Source organism: Staurois parvus, unplaced genomic scaffold (assembly GCF_062004578.1).
Source record: "Staurois parvus isolate SC_StPar_1 unplaced genomic scaffold, SC_StPar_1.0 ptg000812l, whole genome shotgun sequence".
Classification (NCBI taxonomy): Eukaryota; Metazoa; Chordata; class Amphibia; order Anura; family Ranidae; genus Staurois; species Staurois parvus.
The window spans coordinates 357,400-373,680 of NW_028318608.1; the positions used below are offsets into that span (position 1 = coordinate 357,400).

The 16,281-nt window shown below is 48.3% G+C and overlaps 1 protein-coding gene across 1 annotated transcript in view; it reads left to right on the forward strand.

Moving 5' to 3' along the window:
• Positions 1–16,281, forward strand: part of LOC149444167 (kelch-like protein 4) — a 217,033-nt gene that overhangs the window by 154,042 nt on the left and 46,710 nt on the right. The window contains exons 5-6 of the mRNA XM_089654865.1: positions 355–567; positions 3,990–4,176. Coding sequence (XP_089510991.1) covers positions 355–567; positions 3,990–4,176 — 400 coding nt within the window. The remainder of the gene's footprint in view (positions 1–354; positions 568–3,989; positions 4,177–16,281) is intronic.

Genomic DNA, 16,281 nt, shown 5'->3' on the forward strand with positions numbered 1-16,281 from the left:
TCTGGTGTCACTCCAAGCTGTGGATGGAAGGAAAATAATCCCCCCACCGGGGTGAGAAGAGGGGAGGCAGAGCGATTCTAGTCTCAACCAATACAAGTGAATGGATGGACGCTGCTCAACCAACCCCAGGAATCCAATGTTAAGGAATGGACTCAACCGCCATTCTGGCCACGCCCCCTGACGTGTTTCACCCCGCCCACTGAGGCTTGGTCAGAGAGGTGTCTGTGACTAAGCCCCCGGGTGGGCGGGATGAAATCCCACCTTGTGATCTCTGGGGACTAAACCAAGCGGTGCCTTCGGGGGAACAAAACCTTCACATTCTCCGTCGGTCTTACTTTTTTTTTCTTTTTTCAGGAAAATTTTATTGAGGTGATACGCAATCAAGAATTTCTTCTCCTGCCGGCCAATGAAATTGCCAAACTGTTATCCAGCGATGACATCAACGTCCCCGACGAGGAAACCATTTTCCAGGCGCTAATGCAATGGGTCAAATATGACATCGAATCGCGGCAGAGGGACCTGGGGATGCTCCTGTCTTACATAAGGTTACCGTTACTCCCGCCGCAGGTAAGGTCACTTTTTTTTTTCAATATAACTTTTTTTTTTGTTAAATAACTTTTTTAAAAAAAAATAACTTTTTTATTAAATAACTTTTTTTTTGTGGGTCGATGTTTTTTAAACAGTCCTAAGGCCCCTTCACATGGGCATTCCCATTTATTCATCCATTCAGTCCAAGAAAAAACGGATCATTTCACATTAGGTTTTCATCCATTTACATACGGTTTTCACTAATTTTTGTCCATTTACATCCATTTTTCATCCATGTACATTCGTTGTTGTCCATTTGCATCAGTTTTCTTGCAATTTTTGTCCATTTACATCCATTTTTCATCCATGTACATTCGTTGTTGTCCATTTGCATCAGTTTTCATCCATTTTTGTCCATTTACATCCATTTTTCATCCATGTACATTCGTTGTTGTCCATTTGCATCAGTTTTCATCTATTTTTGTCCATTTACATCCATTTTTATCCATGTACATTCGTTGTCCATTTGCATCAGTTTTCATCTATTTTTGTCCATTTACATCCATTTTTATCCATGTACATTCGTTGTCCATTTGCAACAGTTTTCATCCAATTTTGTCCGTTTATATCCATTTTTTATCTGTTTGTCCATTTACATCCGTTTAAATCCAGTTTTTGTCCGTTTACATCTGTTTTTCATCCATGTACATACGGTTTTGTCTGTTTACATCAGCTTTCATCCATTTTTGTCCGTGTGCATCCATTTTTCATCTGTTTGTCCATTTACATCCGTTTTTCATTCGTTTAAATCCATTTTTATCCGTTTACATCAATTTCTCATCCGTTTACATCAGGTTTTCATCCATTTATGAACGTTTACATCCTTTTTTTCATCTGTATGCCCATTTACATCCATTTTTCGTCCGTTTAAATCCTTTTTTCATTCTTTTACATCAGTTTTCATCCATGTGTGTCCGTTTACATCCATTTTTCATCTGCTTGTCCATTTACATCCATTTTTCATCTGCTTCATACATCAGTGTTTTTCCGTTTACATAGTTTATCCATTTTTGTCCATTTGCATCCATTTTTCATCTGTTTGTCCATTTGCATCCATTTTTCATCTGTTTGTGCATTTACATCCATTTTTCGTCCATTTACATCAGTTTTTGTCCGTTTACATCATTTTTCATCCATTTTTGTCCGTTTGCATCCATTTGTCATCTTTTTGTCCATTTACATCCGTTTTTCATCCGTTTAAATCCATTTTTATCTCTTTATATCCATTTTTATTTGTTTACATCCATTTTTCATCAGTTTAGAACCGGATTTAATCCGTTTTTGAACATTTACATCCTTGTTTTTATTTGTTTGTCCATTTACATCCTGTTTTCATCGTTTTTTATCCATGTTCCATCCATGTTTGTCCGTTTACATACATTTTCATCTCTTTTAAGCAAATTTTGTACGTTTACATCTGTTTTTCATCTGTTTATATTAGGTTTTCATCTGTTTACATCCATTTTTGTCCACTTACATCCATGTTTCATCCGTTTACATCCGGTTTTCATCTGTTTGTCCATTTACATCTGTTTAAATCCAGTCTTTGTCCGTTTACATCTGTTTTTCATCCATGTACATACGGTTTTGTCTGTTTTCATTAGCTTTCATCCATTTGTGTCTGTGTGCATCCATTTTTCATCTGTTTGTCCATTTACATCCATTTTTCGTCCGTTGAAATCCTTTTTTCATCCTTTTACATCAGTTTTCATCCATTTTTGTCCGTTTACATCCATTTTTCATCTGTTTACATCCGGTTTTATCTGTTTTTATTCATGTTTGTCTGTTTACATCCATTTTTCATCTGCTTGTCCATTTACATCCATTTTTCATCCGATTGCATCAGTTTTTCGTCCATTTAAAGCCATTTTTGTCCCTTTACAACCTTTTTTCATCCGTTTACATCCGGTTTTCATCTGTTTCTATCCATGTTTGTCTGTTTACATCCATTTTTCATCTGCTTGTCCATTTACATCCATTTTTTGTCCGATTACATCAGTTTTTGTCCGTTTACATCATTTTTCATCCATTTTTGTCCGTTTGCATCCATTTTTTATCTGCTTGTCCATTTACATCCGTTTTTCATCCGTTTAAATCCATTTTTATCTGTTTACATCCATTTTTCATCCATTTTGAACCGGTTTTCATCTGTTTTTGAACATTTACATCCTTTTTTCATTTGTTTGTCCATTTACATCTGTTTTTTGTCCGTTTAAGTCCTTTTTTTGTACATTAAAATAAGGTTTTCATCGGTTTTTATCCATGTTCCATCCATGGTTGTCCGTTTACATCCGTTTTCATCTGTTTTAAGCAAATTTTGTCCATTTACATCTGTTTTTCATCTGTTTTTACTCAGTTTTCATCTGTTTACATCCATTTTTGTCCACTTACATCTGTGATTTATCCGTTTACATCCGGTTTTCATCTGTTTACATCCGGTTTTGTCAGTTTACATCTGTTTTCATCCATTTTTGTCCATTTACATTCATTTTTCATCTGTTTGTCTATTTACATCCATTTTTCATCTGTTTACATCGGTTTTTGTCCGTTTACATCATTTTTCATCCATTTTTGTCCGTTTGCATCCATTTTTCATCTGTTTGTCCAGTTACATCCGTTTTTCATCTGTTTAAATCCATTGTATCTGTTTACATCCATTTTTATTCATTTAGAACCGGTTTTCATCTGTTTTTGAACATTTACATCCTTTTTTCATTTGTTTGTTCATTTACATCTGTTTTTCGTCCGTTTAAGTCCTTTTTTTGTCCGTTTACTTCCGGTTTTCATCAGGTTTTATCCATGTTCCATCCACGTTGGTCCGTTTACATCCATTTTCATCTGTTTATATTCGGTTTTTATCTGTTTACATCCATTTTTTGTCCACTTACATCCGTGTTTCATCCGTTTACATCCGGTTTTCATCTGTTTACATCCGGTTTGTCCATTTACATACGTTTTCATCCATTTTTGCCCATTTACATCCATTTTTCATCTGTTTGTCTATTTGCATCCGTTTGTCATCCGTTTTTAAACCCGTTTTCCGTCCATTCCGGAATTAAAATAGGGTTTTCTTATGTTAAAAGAAACAGATGTTAACCCCCTGACCTCCAGAGGATTCCCCCGCCCCTTCCTGACCAGGCCATTTTTTGCATTTCGGCACTGCGCTACTTTAACTGACAATTGCACGGTTTGCAACGCAAATAGAAAAGAACAGAAAAAACCAATAGAATAGAATATAACCATCTTCCAAAATTTGACTTTCAAATAGAATAAATTTGAACACAGTGCCTGGTCAGGAAGGGCAGGGGGGGGATCCTCTGGAGGGGTAAAAAACCGGTAAAATATTTTTGTTTTCATGAGTTGTCCTTGCCCGTGTGTAACTGACTGAAGTCTGGCTTTAGCTCCTCGCAGATCTGGAGAACAGTACCATGTTTGCCAATGACCTGGAATGCCAGAAATTCCTGATGGAAGCCATGAAATATCACCTACTACCTGAGAGGCGGTCCATGATGCAAAGTCCCCGGACCAAACCAAGGAAGTCTACGGTGGGGGCCCTCTATGCCGTGGGGGGAATGGATGCCACAAAAGGTACCAATCGATGTATGATACGGGCAAATATTGATTTCCGAGAACGATGAGTACAATTGTAGCCACTTGTCCAATCTTAACCAGAATTCCAGAACTAGAAGGTAGCCAATCAAAGTGCTCTGTTGTGGGGCTCTCAGGGTTGGTCGTGGGGAACGGTAGGCATAGCCAATCAAAGTGCTCTGTTATGGGGCTCTCAGGGTTGGTCGAGGGGAACGGTAGGTATAACCAATCAAAGTGCTCTGTTGTGGGGCTCTCAGGGTTGGTCGTGGGGAACGGTAGGCATAGCCAGTCAAAGTGCTCTGATATGGGGCTGTCAGGGTTGGTCGTGGGGAAGGGTAGGCATAGCCAATCAAAGTGCTCTGTTGTGGGGCTCTCAGGGTTGGTCGTGAGGAACGGTAGGCATAGCCAATCAAAGTGCTCTGTTGTGGGGCTCTCAGGGTTGGTCGCGAGGAACGGTAGGCATAGCCAATCAAAGTGCTCTGTTGAGGGTCTCACAGGATTGGTCGTGGGGAATGGTCGGCATAGCCAATCAAAGTGCTCTGTTATGGGGCTCTCAGGGTTGGTCGTGAGGAACGGTAGGCGTAGCCAATCAAAGTGCTCTGTTATGGGGCTCTCAGGGTTGGTCGTGAGGAACGGTAGGCATAGCCAATCAAAGTGCTCTGTTGTGGGGCTCTCAGGGTTGGTTGTGGGGAACGGTAGGTATAGCCAATCTAAGTGCTCTGTTGTGGGTCTCTTAGGGTTGGTCGTGAGGAACGGTAGGCATAGCCAAGCAAAGTGCTCTGTTGTGGGGCTCTCAGGGTTGGTCGTGAGGAACGGTAGGCATAGCCAATCAAAGTGCTCTGTTGTGGGGCTCTCAGGGTTGGTCGTGAGGAACGGTAGGCATAGCCAATCAAAGTGCTCTGTTTAGGGTCTCACAGGATTGGTCGTGGGGAATGGTCGGCATAGCCAATCAAAGTGCTCTGTTATGGGGCTCTCAGGGTTGGTCGTGAGGAACGGTAGGCATAGCCAATCAAAGTGCTCTGTTATGGGGCTCTCAGGGTTGGTCGTGAGGAACGGTAGGCATAGCCAATCAAAGTGCTCTGTTGTGGGGCTCTCAGGGTTGGTTGTGGGGAACGGTAGGTATAGCCAATCTAAGTGCTCTGTTGTGGGTCTCTTAGGGTTGGTCGTGAGGAACGGTAGGCATAGCCAATCAAAGTGCTCTGTTGTGGGGCTCTCAGGGTTGGTCGTGAGGAACGGTAGGCATAGCCAATCAAAGTGCTCTGTTGTGGGGCTCTCAGGGTTGGTCGTGAGGAACGGTAGGCATAGCCAATCAAAGTGCTCTGTTGTGGGGCTCTCAGGGTTGGTCGTGAGGAACGGTAGGCATAGCCAATCAAAGTGCTCTGTTATGGGGCTCTCAGGGTTGGCCGTGAGGTATGGTAGGTACAGCCAATCAAAGTGCTCTGTTGTGGGGCTCTCAGGGTTGGTCGTGGGGAACGGTAGGTATAGCCAATCAAAGTGCTCTGTTGTGGGGCTCTCAGGGTTGGTCGTGGGGAACGGTAGGTATAGCCAATCTAAGTGCTCTGTTGTGGGTCTCTTAGGGTTGGTCGTGAGGAACGGTAGGCATAGCTAAGCAAAGTGCTCTGTTGTGGGGCTCTCAGGGTTGGTCGTGAGGAACGGTAGGCATAGCCAATCAAAGTGCTCTGTTGTGGGGCTCTCAGGGTTGGTCGTGAGGAACGGTAGGCATAGCCAATCAAAGTGCTCTGTTGTGGGGCTCTCAGGGTTGGTCGTGAGGAACGGTAGGCATAGCCAATCAAAGTGCTCTGTTGAGGGTCTCACAGGATTGGTCGTGGGGAATGGTCGGCATAGCCAATCAAAGTGCTCTGTTATGGGGCTCTCAGGGTTGGTCGTGAGGAACGGTAGGCATAGCCAATCAAAGTGCTCTGTTATGGGGCTCTCAGGGTTGGTCGTGAGGAACGGTAGGCATAGCCAATCAAAGTGCTCTGTTATGGGGCTCTCAGGGTTGGCCGTGAGGTACGGTAGGTACAGCCAATCAAAGTGCTCTGTTGTGGGTCTCTCAGGGTTGGCCGTGAGGTATGGTAGGTACAGCCAATCAAAGTGCTCTGTTATGGGGCTCTCAGGGTTGGCCGTGAGGTATGGTAGGTACAGCCAATCAAAGTGCTCTGTTGTGGGGCTCTCAGGGTTGGTCGTGGGGAACGGTAGGTATAGCCAATCAAAGTGCTCTGTTGTGGGGCTCTCAGGTTTGGTCGTGGGGAACGGTAGGTATAGCCAATCAAAGCGCTCTGTTGTGGGGCTCTCAGGGTTGGTCGTGGGGAACGGTAGGTATAGTCAATCAAAGTGCTCTGTTGTGGGGCTCTCAGGGTTGGTCGTGAGGAATGGTAGGCATAGCCAATCAAAGTGCTCTGTTGTGGGGCTCTCAGGGTTGGTCGTGAGGAACGGTAGGCATAGCCAATCAAAGTGCTCTGTTGTGGGGCTCTCAGGGTTGGCCGTGAGGTACGGTAGGTACAGCCAATCAAAGTGCTCTGTTGTGGGGCTCTCAGGTTTGGTCGTGGGGAACGGTAGGTATAGCCAATCAAAGTGCTCTGTTGTGGGGCTCTCAGGGTTGGTCGTGGGGAACGGTAGGTATAGCCAATCAAAGTGCTCTGTTGTGGGGCTCTCAGGGTTGGTCGTGGGGAAGGGTGGCATAGCCAATCAAAGTGCTCTGTTGTGGGGCTCTCAGGGTTGGTCGTGGGGAACGGTAGGTATAGCCAATCAAAGTGCTCTGTTATGGGGCTTTCAGGGTTGGTCGTGAGGAACGGTAGGCATAGCCAATCAAAGTGCTCTGTTGTGGGGCTCTCAGGGTTGGTCGTGTGGAACGGTAGGTATAGCCAATCAAAGTGCTCTGTTATGGGGCTCTCAGGGTTGGTCGTGAGGAACGGTAGGCATAGCCAATCAAAGTGCTCTGTTGAGGGTCTCACAGGATTGGTCGTGGGGAATGGTCGGCATAGCCAATCAACGTGCTCTGTTATGGGGCTCTCAGGGTTGGTCGTGGGGAACGGTAGGTATAGCCAATCAAAGTGCTCTGTTGTAGGGCTCTCAGGGTTGGTCGTGGGGAACGGTAGGTACAGTCAATCAAAGTGCTCTGTTGTGGGGCTCTCAGGGTTGGTCGTGAGGAATGGTAGGCATAGCCAATCAAAGTGCTCTGTTATGGGGCTCTCAGGGTTGGTCGTGAGGAACGGTAGGCATAGCCAATCAAAGTGCTCTGTTATGGGGCTCTCAGGGTTGGCCGTGAGGTACGGTAGGTATAGCCAATGAAAGTGCTCTGTTGTGGGGCTCTCAGGGTTGGTCGTGGGGAACGGTAGGTATAGCCAATCAAAGTACTCTGTTGTGGGGCTCTCAGGTTTGGTCGTGGGGAATGGTCGGCATCTCCAGCTCCATCTCCAGGCAGATGGAAGGTCCTGACATTGCAGCTGATCAGACATCGGTCATCTCATCTTCCAGTTCCGCATCGTCCGTCTCTTCCAGTTCAGCGTCCTCGTCTTCCTCCTCCGAGGTGACGTCTGGTCTTCGGACTGAAGAGGTTCCTAGAACTGTGACACAAGAAAATAGATAGGGGGCGACTCTAAGGGTAGAGGTAAAGTGTGTTCCCGAAAGTTGAAGATTGGATAGTACTCACCTGAAGATATAGCCGGGTACGTACGTACGTGGAGCCATGGCAGGTCTACTTGCAAGAGGTTAGTTGCAGCTGAAGGACTTGTCTATCTGGATATATTTTGTCAAAAGATCTTCTGTAGAACATAAAAGGGTAGTCTGAAAAGTTCGACACGGAAGGAGTGACCAAACAGACGGGAAACTTCTTAGGCTGAGTAGCAGCCTGGGGAATAGTCAGCAGGGTCAAATTTAGGCCAGGGAAGAGAGGCTCTGCAGGTCAGTTCCTTAATACCTCCCCTTGCTCTGGAATCTTGGAGAAGATTCTAGCAGCAGTAGGCGGGGGTGAGGAGGAGCTAGCCTGCACACTTAGGGGACTCTGGCCAACCCCTGGTATGGGGCCAGGGCAGCCTTTAAGTGTGATTGAGCCTGCTCAACAGCAGGAGGGTTCGGGTGGAAGATGTGAGGAAGGTTGGGATGCAGGAGAAAGGGGCCCAGTGGGAAGAGGCCTACCTACAGGCTGGGACCTGGAAAGTAGGACCACTCATCCTCAGTGGTCACCAGAGGAATGACCACCTATGGAGCCAGGGAAGGAGCCAGCCTAGCAGAAGGCCTGAAGGCAGCCACCAACCCAACCAGCTCACAGGCAAGGACTGAGTGAGTAAGCCTTCACCCCCTGGGCCAGTTAAGGAGCATTCTGGTGGCAAACCTAACCAGTTCTACACCCGGGACTGTTCCATTTAAAGTGGCAGCTTTGGATCCCCTTGCCAAGGGATTCCTCCAGACCAGGGGCGGACTGACCATTTAGCTACTCGGGCACTGCCCGAGGGCCCGGGGTCAGTAGGGGGCCCCATGAGATGCCCCTGGTACCTTTCATAGGCTTTTTTGGGTGTGGTTTGAGTGTGGGTAAGGACACAGGAGGCCCATGATTTCCTATTGCCCAGGGGCCCCATGAGTTGTCAGTCCGCCCCTGCTCCAGACAGCTGGTTAAAGAGGAGGATGAATCTGGGGTCTGGGGTAGTACACCAGGAGAGGCTGGAGAGCTTTCCCAGAAGAGACTTTTCTGTATAGAGACTTGTATTTAGTTTGCCAGGAAGTTGTCCTTAGTTTCCTCTTCCTTGGGAAATGCATGTTTTTTGGCTGTGCAGGACCCAAATCTTCAGCAACTTGAAGATGTAAATGAAAAAAGTGGAAGAACAAGACTCAAAGTGTTCCATTTCTTGGGATTATGAGGGAGTGCATCATCAATGTAGAGGACCATGGCCATCACTTTGCCTGCTGATGGAACACTTCAAGCCTTCTTCTGCCTCTTTCTCCATTTTCAGCTTGACTACGGGGGGGACATAGAACATAGGATGGTGATATGGGGCGTAGTAGAAGGAAAAAGGGGAACCGACTTAGAGCACAGAAAATAATGGAGAAGAGTCACTGGGTGGAATGGTCCATAGGATAAGCAATGGGAGGAGAAGGCAGTCCAAGGAACCAGGGCACCTGGTTGGGAGTCGGCAAGCCCCGTCGGGGATGGTGAAGATCCTATGTGACCGGAGTGGTGGCGGTGTGAACACAGGTGGTGCATCCTGAGGCTAATGATGGAAGAAGGGATGGATCAAAAGGCAACTGCCTAGGGAGGGACCGGCAGCTCCTTGTCAAGGATGTGGGGAATCCCTCAAAGATAAGCAGAAGAAAGGGAGGGTGCCAGGTCGGGAGGAGTAAGTCTTCCGTTTTTACAGTTTTTCGCTGAATTTACTCCTCCTGACCTGGCGCCCTCCCTTTCTTCTGCTGCACTCCTTCCATGTAGGAACTTTTCAGACTACCGAAGGGTGGATCAAAAGGCAACCGCCTGGGGAGGGACCGGCAGAAGCTCGTCAAGGATGTGGGGAAGCCCTCGAAGAGAAGGAGAATAAAGGGAGGGCACCGGGTCAGGAGGAGTACGTCTTCCGTTTTTCCAGTTCTTCACTGAATTTACTCCTCCTGACCTGGCGCCCTCCATTTCTTCTGCTGCATTCCTTCCATGTAGGAACTTTTCAGGCTACCCTCATACTGTTGAGGAAAGTATCTCAATGTAACTGTATAGATACTAAATAACCGTATGGTTTTGTCGGAGTACGGCACGGAGCATGCATGGGTCTCCTCCCAGGTCTCATGATCCTCAGTACGCCATCTTCCCCTTGATCACCAGACTCCCCTGCTGGCTAGGCTCTTTAATATTTGTAGACCCAACACACTGCCAGACCTCCTGCTTGGGGTTGGTCAGACTCCTGTAAATATTCTGATTCCTGCTTCTGCCCTTCCACCCAATAGCTTCCATGGACCTCCAGAACCAGGGGCCTGACCTTCAGAACCCTCCAGCCTGAGCTTGACCCCTTCCCCCCACACACAATATGTGGCCAATCATTTGCTTTCTTGCTTTCCAGCGGCTGGAAGGTAGTTGCGTATGAGTGGTGTGTTCTTCATGACAGCTGTGGACGGCTGATGAGGAGAGTGGCCATGTTGGACCATGGTGTGACAGCAGTAGCCAAGTCTCGATGGTTGCCAACCACTGATCTGGAGCATGTGGTGAGGTGGTTCCCCCACACCCCCATCATTCATTTTCCCCTTCTGCCCACCCCTTGTCTTGGCCTTGGGTTGGGCTTTCCCCAATTGGCCTCCAGTTTGACACCTTTCCACTAGCCACCAATGTAAAGGGACCTTCCAGTTTTTTGGTCCAAAACTTACTTCTGCTCATTACCAATTTCATAAATTTTACTTTTTTTTTTTTTGTTTTGCTTTGTTTTTCATGATAATGTACCTCAAGCCGTAGGAATAACCGTTTTTAGTCACGGTTCCTTGAGACCATTATTTCTAGGGTTTTCCAGTGTGTGGATAGGCTAGGTTAATACTGAAGGGCATTTCAAAAGCAATTTACTGTAACGGAACCGAACCCCGACTGCACTTGGGTATTTCCGTTATACTCCCGCTTCCCCGACCGAATACCGACCACGGACCCCCACCGCTGACCAAGACTAGAGACCACCAGACTTGAAGGAAACCAGGAAGTAGACTGCTTTATTTTAACACAGACACAAGATATAAACATTCAACGGGAACAACCCTCCCCCTGCATATGGACACAGGGCGGGGCAAACCAAATCAAGCAACCAGAGACATGTCAGCAGACACCCCCCACCAAGCCAATGCACAAGCACATACATCCCATAATAGTTTGCTCCCAAGCAAGACACACAACAGAACAATGGGATGCACCACATGGCAGTAGACAATGAACAACCCCCCACCCCACCTATACATGTCTACACAATATCAGGACCAGGGGCGGACTGACCATTCGAGCACTGCCCGAGGGCCTGGGGTCAGTAGGGGGCCCCATGAAATGCCCCTGGTACCCTTTTTATAGGCTTTTTTGAGTGTGGGCAAGGACACAGGGGCCCCATGATCCCCTATTGCCCGGGGGCCCCAGGAGTTGTCAGTCCACCCCTGCTCCCAAGCAAGACACAGAAGAGAACAATGGGATGCACCACATGGCAGTAGACAATGAACAACCCCCCACCCCACCCATACATGTCTACACAATAGCAGGACATTCCACCCTGTACCCCTAACAGGCACAGGGTGACTTACACATAAGAGGGATATGGGGAGCTGAGGCAGGGGTCTCCCCACCTCTCTAAAGGGGGCTGTGTTCCATGGGCTCCCCACCCAAAGTGACTCCCCTCACAGTTACTTTCTCAAGGGCGTTGCTTTTCCACCTTGAAGTCTGGAAGAATGATGGAGGGGGGGGGGGCATGGAGAAAGAAGGATTAGGCTCTGCTTTTGACACATCCCCCTCCCGTTTGTTCCAGCTGTGGAAGAACAATTCCTTTTAGTTGTCTGAGATGACAGCAAAGTAAATCAGGCTATCAAAGAAAAGTGCTTACGGTGGGGTGCTAACATTGATCCCCTGCCTGATACGCAATCCCCTCTCTTGTCACCTTCATCCAGAGTGACGAACAGACAAACACAATCAATACGGCGACATTCAGGAGCCCGGAGCTGAAGATGGAGGATGATCCTACACAAGATACAATGAATTATAGATAGAAGTGTCACCTCTGCCAAATACGCAGACAATCCTCTCCGCACATCACACTTGGATCTTCCAGCGAAATCTCTCCCGGCAAAACTCCTTCCAAAATGTCCTCAGAAGGAGGGAAAATGCAATTCAGGAGATGGAGCCGTAATCTCCGAAGCAAAAATTATCCAAAGAATAATTCGAGTGCTAAATCTTTCCAGGCTGCTCAACCGCCGTCATCTTCTACATAAACAGCCTGAGTGTCAGATGAGGCACACTCTTCGTGTTACTGTGTATGGCGAGCCAAAATGTCCTCGGGTGGGTCTACATAGAGCAGTGGCCTCCAAACACGGGACGGGTGCGACCCTTTGTTTGCATTCATCTCGCCCTTGGGGCCGTTGTTCCTCCTGCTGCTACAAGGGACTATACCAGTCATTGACACCAATGGTAGAGCATTATCCTCCCCATTGACACCAACAATTTGAGAAATTTTCCCCCACCTAATGGTGGGGCACTATTCCTCTAATATCAATGGTGGGGCGCTATTCCTCTAATATCAATGGTGGGGCGCTATTCCTCTGATATCAATGATGGGGCGCTATTCCTCCAACTAATATCAATGATGGGGCGCTGTTCCTCTAATATCAATGGTGGGGCACTATTCCTCCAACTAATATCTGCATTCACTATATCCGCTCTCCCCGGACCCCGCATTCACTATATCCGCTCTCCCCGGACCCCGCATTCACTATATCCGCTCTCCCCGGACCCCGCATTCCCTATATCCACTCTCCCCGGACCCCGCATTCACTATATCCGCTCTCCCCGAACCCCGCATTCACTATATCCGCTCTCCCCGGACCCCGCATTCACTATATCCGCTCTCCCCGGACCCCGCATTCACTATATCCGCTCTCCCCGAACCCCGCATTCACTATATCCGCTCTCCCCCGGAGCCCGCATTCACTATATCCGCTCTCCCCGGACCCCGCATTCACTATATCCACTCTCCCCGGACCCCGCATTCACTATATCCGCTCTCCCCGGACCCCGCATTCACTGTATCCGCTCTCCCCGGACCCCGCATTCACTATATCCGCTCTCCCCGGACCCAGCATTCACTATATCCGCTCTCCCCGGACCCCGCATTCACTATATCCACTCTCCCCGGACCCCGCATTCACTATATCCGCTCTCCCCGGACCCCGCATTCACTATATCCGATCTCCCCGGACCCCGCATTCACTATATCCGCTCTCCCCGGACCCCGCATTCACTATATCCGCTCTCCCCGGACCCCGCATTCACTATATCTGCTCTCCCCGGACCCCGCATTCACTATATCCGCTCTCCCCGGACCCAGCATTCACTATATCCGCTCTCCAAGGACCCCGCATTCACTATATCCGCTCTCTCCGGACCCCGCATTCACTATATCCGGTCTCCCCGGACCCCGCATTCACTATATCTGCTCTCCCACAGTACACAGAACATGGAAATGCAATTATTTTAGTAAATATAAACTGCTAAATCCCTTTTCTCATCAGCAGTTTATTGCGGTCTTGTGACTTTTATCAGTGGTCGGCCGAGCACTGATTAATCTTGTAGGAGGAGTTTTCATTCTTCTCTGATTGTCCTAAGAGGCTGCATGACCCCTGACCCCCCAAAAAAAATTCTTTAGCAATACACACCAAACTAAGCATGTGCAAACTTGACACTGCTGCTCTGTGCTATGACAGATGGATTGGGGACAGTAGATGAAGGGGAGGATCAGAGAAGACAGGATCCAACAGCCTTTTTTACACAGTGTGGAGGATTAACCCCTTAGGTTCCACACTGAGTATAACAAGCATGCTTTACTGCATCTACAGACTGATTGTACTGTTGTGGGTTCAGAAAGTGCCAGAGATAATCAGCAGAGTTTGCCAGGGAAGCGGCTGGTATGTGCAGAGTGATGCCAGGCGGGTGACGCCCACAACAGCGTCAGCGCGTGACGTCACCTGCCGAGTCCAGAAACTCCAACGGCTTTGCTGCATCTCCTCGCTCTCCACCGTGGTTCAGCCTGTTCCCTCCTGGTATCCAGCAGCTTCCTACCATCCTTTTGCACATACCAGCCTCTTCCCTGATGAACTCTCGGCTCTGGCACTTTCAGCTCCATGTCCTAGAGCAGAGGCCTCCAAACTGCGGCCCAGGCGCCAGATGTGGCCCTTTGCTTGCTTTTTCTCTGGCCCTTGGGGAAATATTTCATCCTCCGACACCAACAACGGGGCACAATGATACCAATGATGGGGCACAATTCTGTCCAATGACAACAATGGGGCTTAGTTCCTCCTAATGACACCAATGAAGAGGCACAATTCCACCCAATGACACCAACAATGGGGCATAGTTCCTCCCAATGACGCCAACGAAGGGGCACAATTCCGTCCAATGACATCAAAAGTGGGGCATAGTTCCTCCCAATGACACCAACGAAAGGGCACAATTCTGCCCAATGATAACAACAATGGGGCATAGTTCCTCCCAATGACACCAACAATGGGGAATAGTTCTTCTCAATGACACCAATGAAGGGGCACAATTCCGTCCAATGACATCAACAATGGGGCATAGTTCCTCCCAATGACACCAACAATGGGGCATAGTTCCTCCCAATGACGCCAACGAAGGGGCACAATTCCGTCCAATGACATCAAAAGTGGGGCATAGTTCCTCCCAATGACACCAACGAAAGGGCACAATTCTGCCCAATGATAACAACAATGGGGCATAGTTCCTCCCAATGACACCAACAATGGGGAATAGTTCTTCTCAATGACACCAATGAAGGGGCACAATTCCGTCCAATGACATCAACAATGGGGCATAGTTCCTCCCAATGACACCAACGAAGGGGCACAATTCCGCCAAAGGACACCAACAATGGGGCATAGTTCCTCCCAATGACGCCAACGAAGGGGCACAATTCCGTCCAATGACATCAACAATGGGGCATAGTTCCTCCCAATGACGCCAACGAAGGGGCACAATTCCGCCAAAGGACACCAACAATGGGGCATAGTTCCTCCCAATAACGCCAACGAAGGGGCACAATTCCGTCCAATGACATCAACAATGGGGCATAGTTCCTCCCAATGACGCCAACGAAGGGGCACAATTCCGCCAAAGGACACCAACAATGGGGTATAGTTCCCCCCCAATGACACCAACGATGGGGCACAATTCCTCTCCGTAACAACAAAGATGTGGCATTCTTTACTCCAACCAATGCCGGGACATTTTCTACTTCCAATGGCCCCACCTAAAGTCTGAAAGACTGTAAACTGACCCCTTGTTTAGACCCCTGTCCTAGATGGGAGGGTGTTTATTATGCATGCTGTACTTTGCAGTGCCTGTGTACATGTTTTTATTACTTTGGTGTATTCATAAAGCTACATTTATTTGGTGGCACCCTCTGATTTCAAAAATCAAAAAGCTTCGTAGTTTTGTAACTAGCAAAAGGCTGTGCACACAGTCCCAGAGAGCACCGACCTTCGTATGTCAGTGTGCCAAAAGACATCATCCTGTGTATGTCGGGAGCTGTGCAACTGGTGCTATTCTGACCATGTGCGCTCTTTGCTCTAACTTGCTGTCCATGATGAAAGAACAGACGTGGTAACGAAGGTGGTCAGAGTAGCACCAGTTGCACAGCTCCCGATGTACACAGGACGATGTCTTTTGACAAGGCCATCCAGCGCCCAGGGCAAAGATGCCAAAATGCGCCCGGCCCTCTTCCTTCATGGTGTGCAAGCTCAGGGGGTGCTACGCTCAGCAGTCACTTGTCAAAATCACTCTGCAGCAGGGGCGGACTGACCATTCAGGAACTCGGGCACTGCCTGAGGGCCCAGGATCAGTAGGGGGCCCCATGAGATGGCCCTAGTACCTTTCATAGGCTTTTTTGGGTGTGGTTTGAGTGTGGGTGAGGACACAGGGGCACCATGATCCCCTATTGCCCGGGGGCCCCATGAGATGGCCCTAGTACCTTTCATAGGCTTTTTTGGATGTGGTTTGAGTGTGGGTGAGAATACAGGGGCCCCATGATCCCCTACTGCCCGGGGGCCCCATGAGTTGTCAGTCCGTCCCTGCTCTGCAGCTCCTGATCCTGAATTGAAAGTGCGCAGTTTTTCCACCGCAATCCTGCCACAAGAGGCAGGAAGGAGTGGGAGAGAGAACACAGCCGGCACCTCCTCCCGGCCCTCTCCTCGCCACTCCCAGCGCTGGCCTGGCAGGTGTAGTGATGACGCTGTCACTACTGCTGTCATCTTTGTAACAAAAGGAAGGTTCCCCTATCCCTACAGTAAACCATTGGACCCAGGGCAGCCGTCCCTCTCGCCCACCCAGGGGCGGACTGACAACTCATGGGGCCCCTGGGCAATAGGGGATCATGGGGCCCC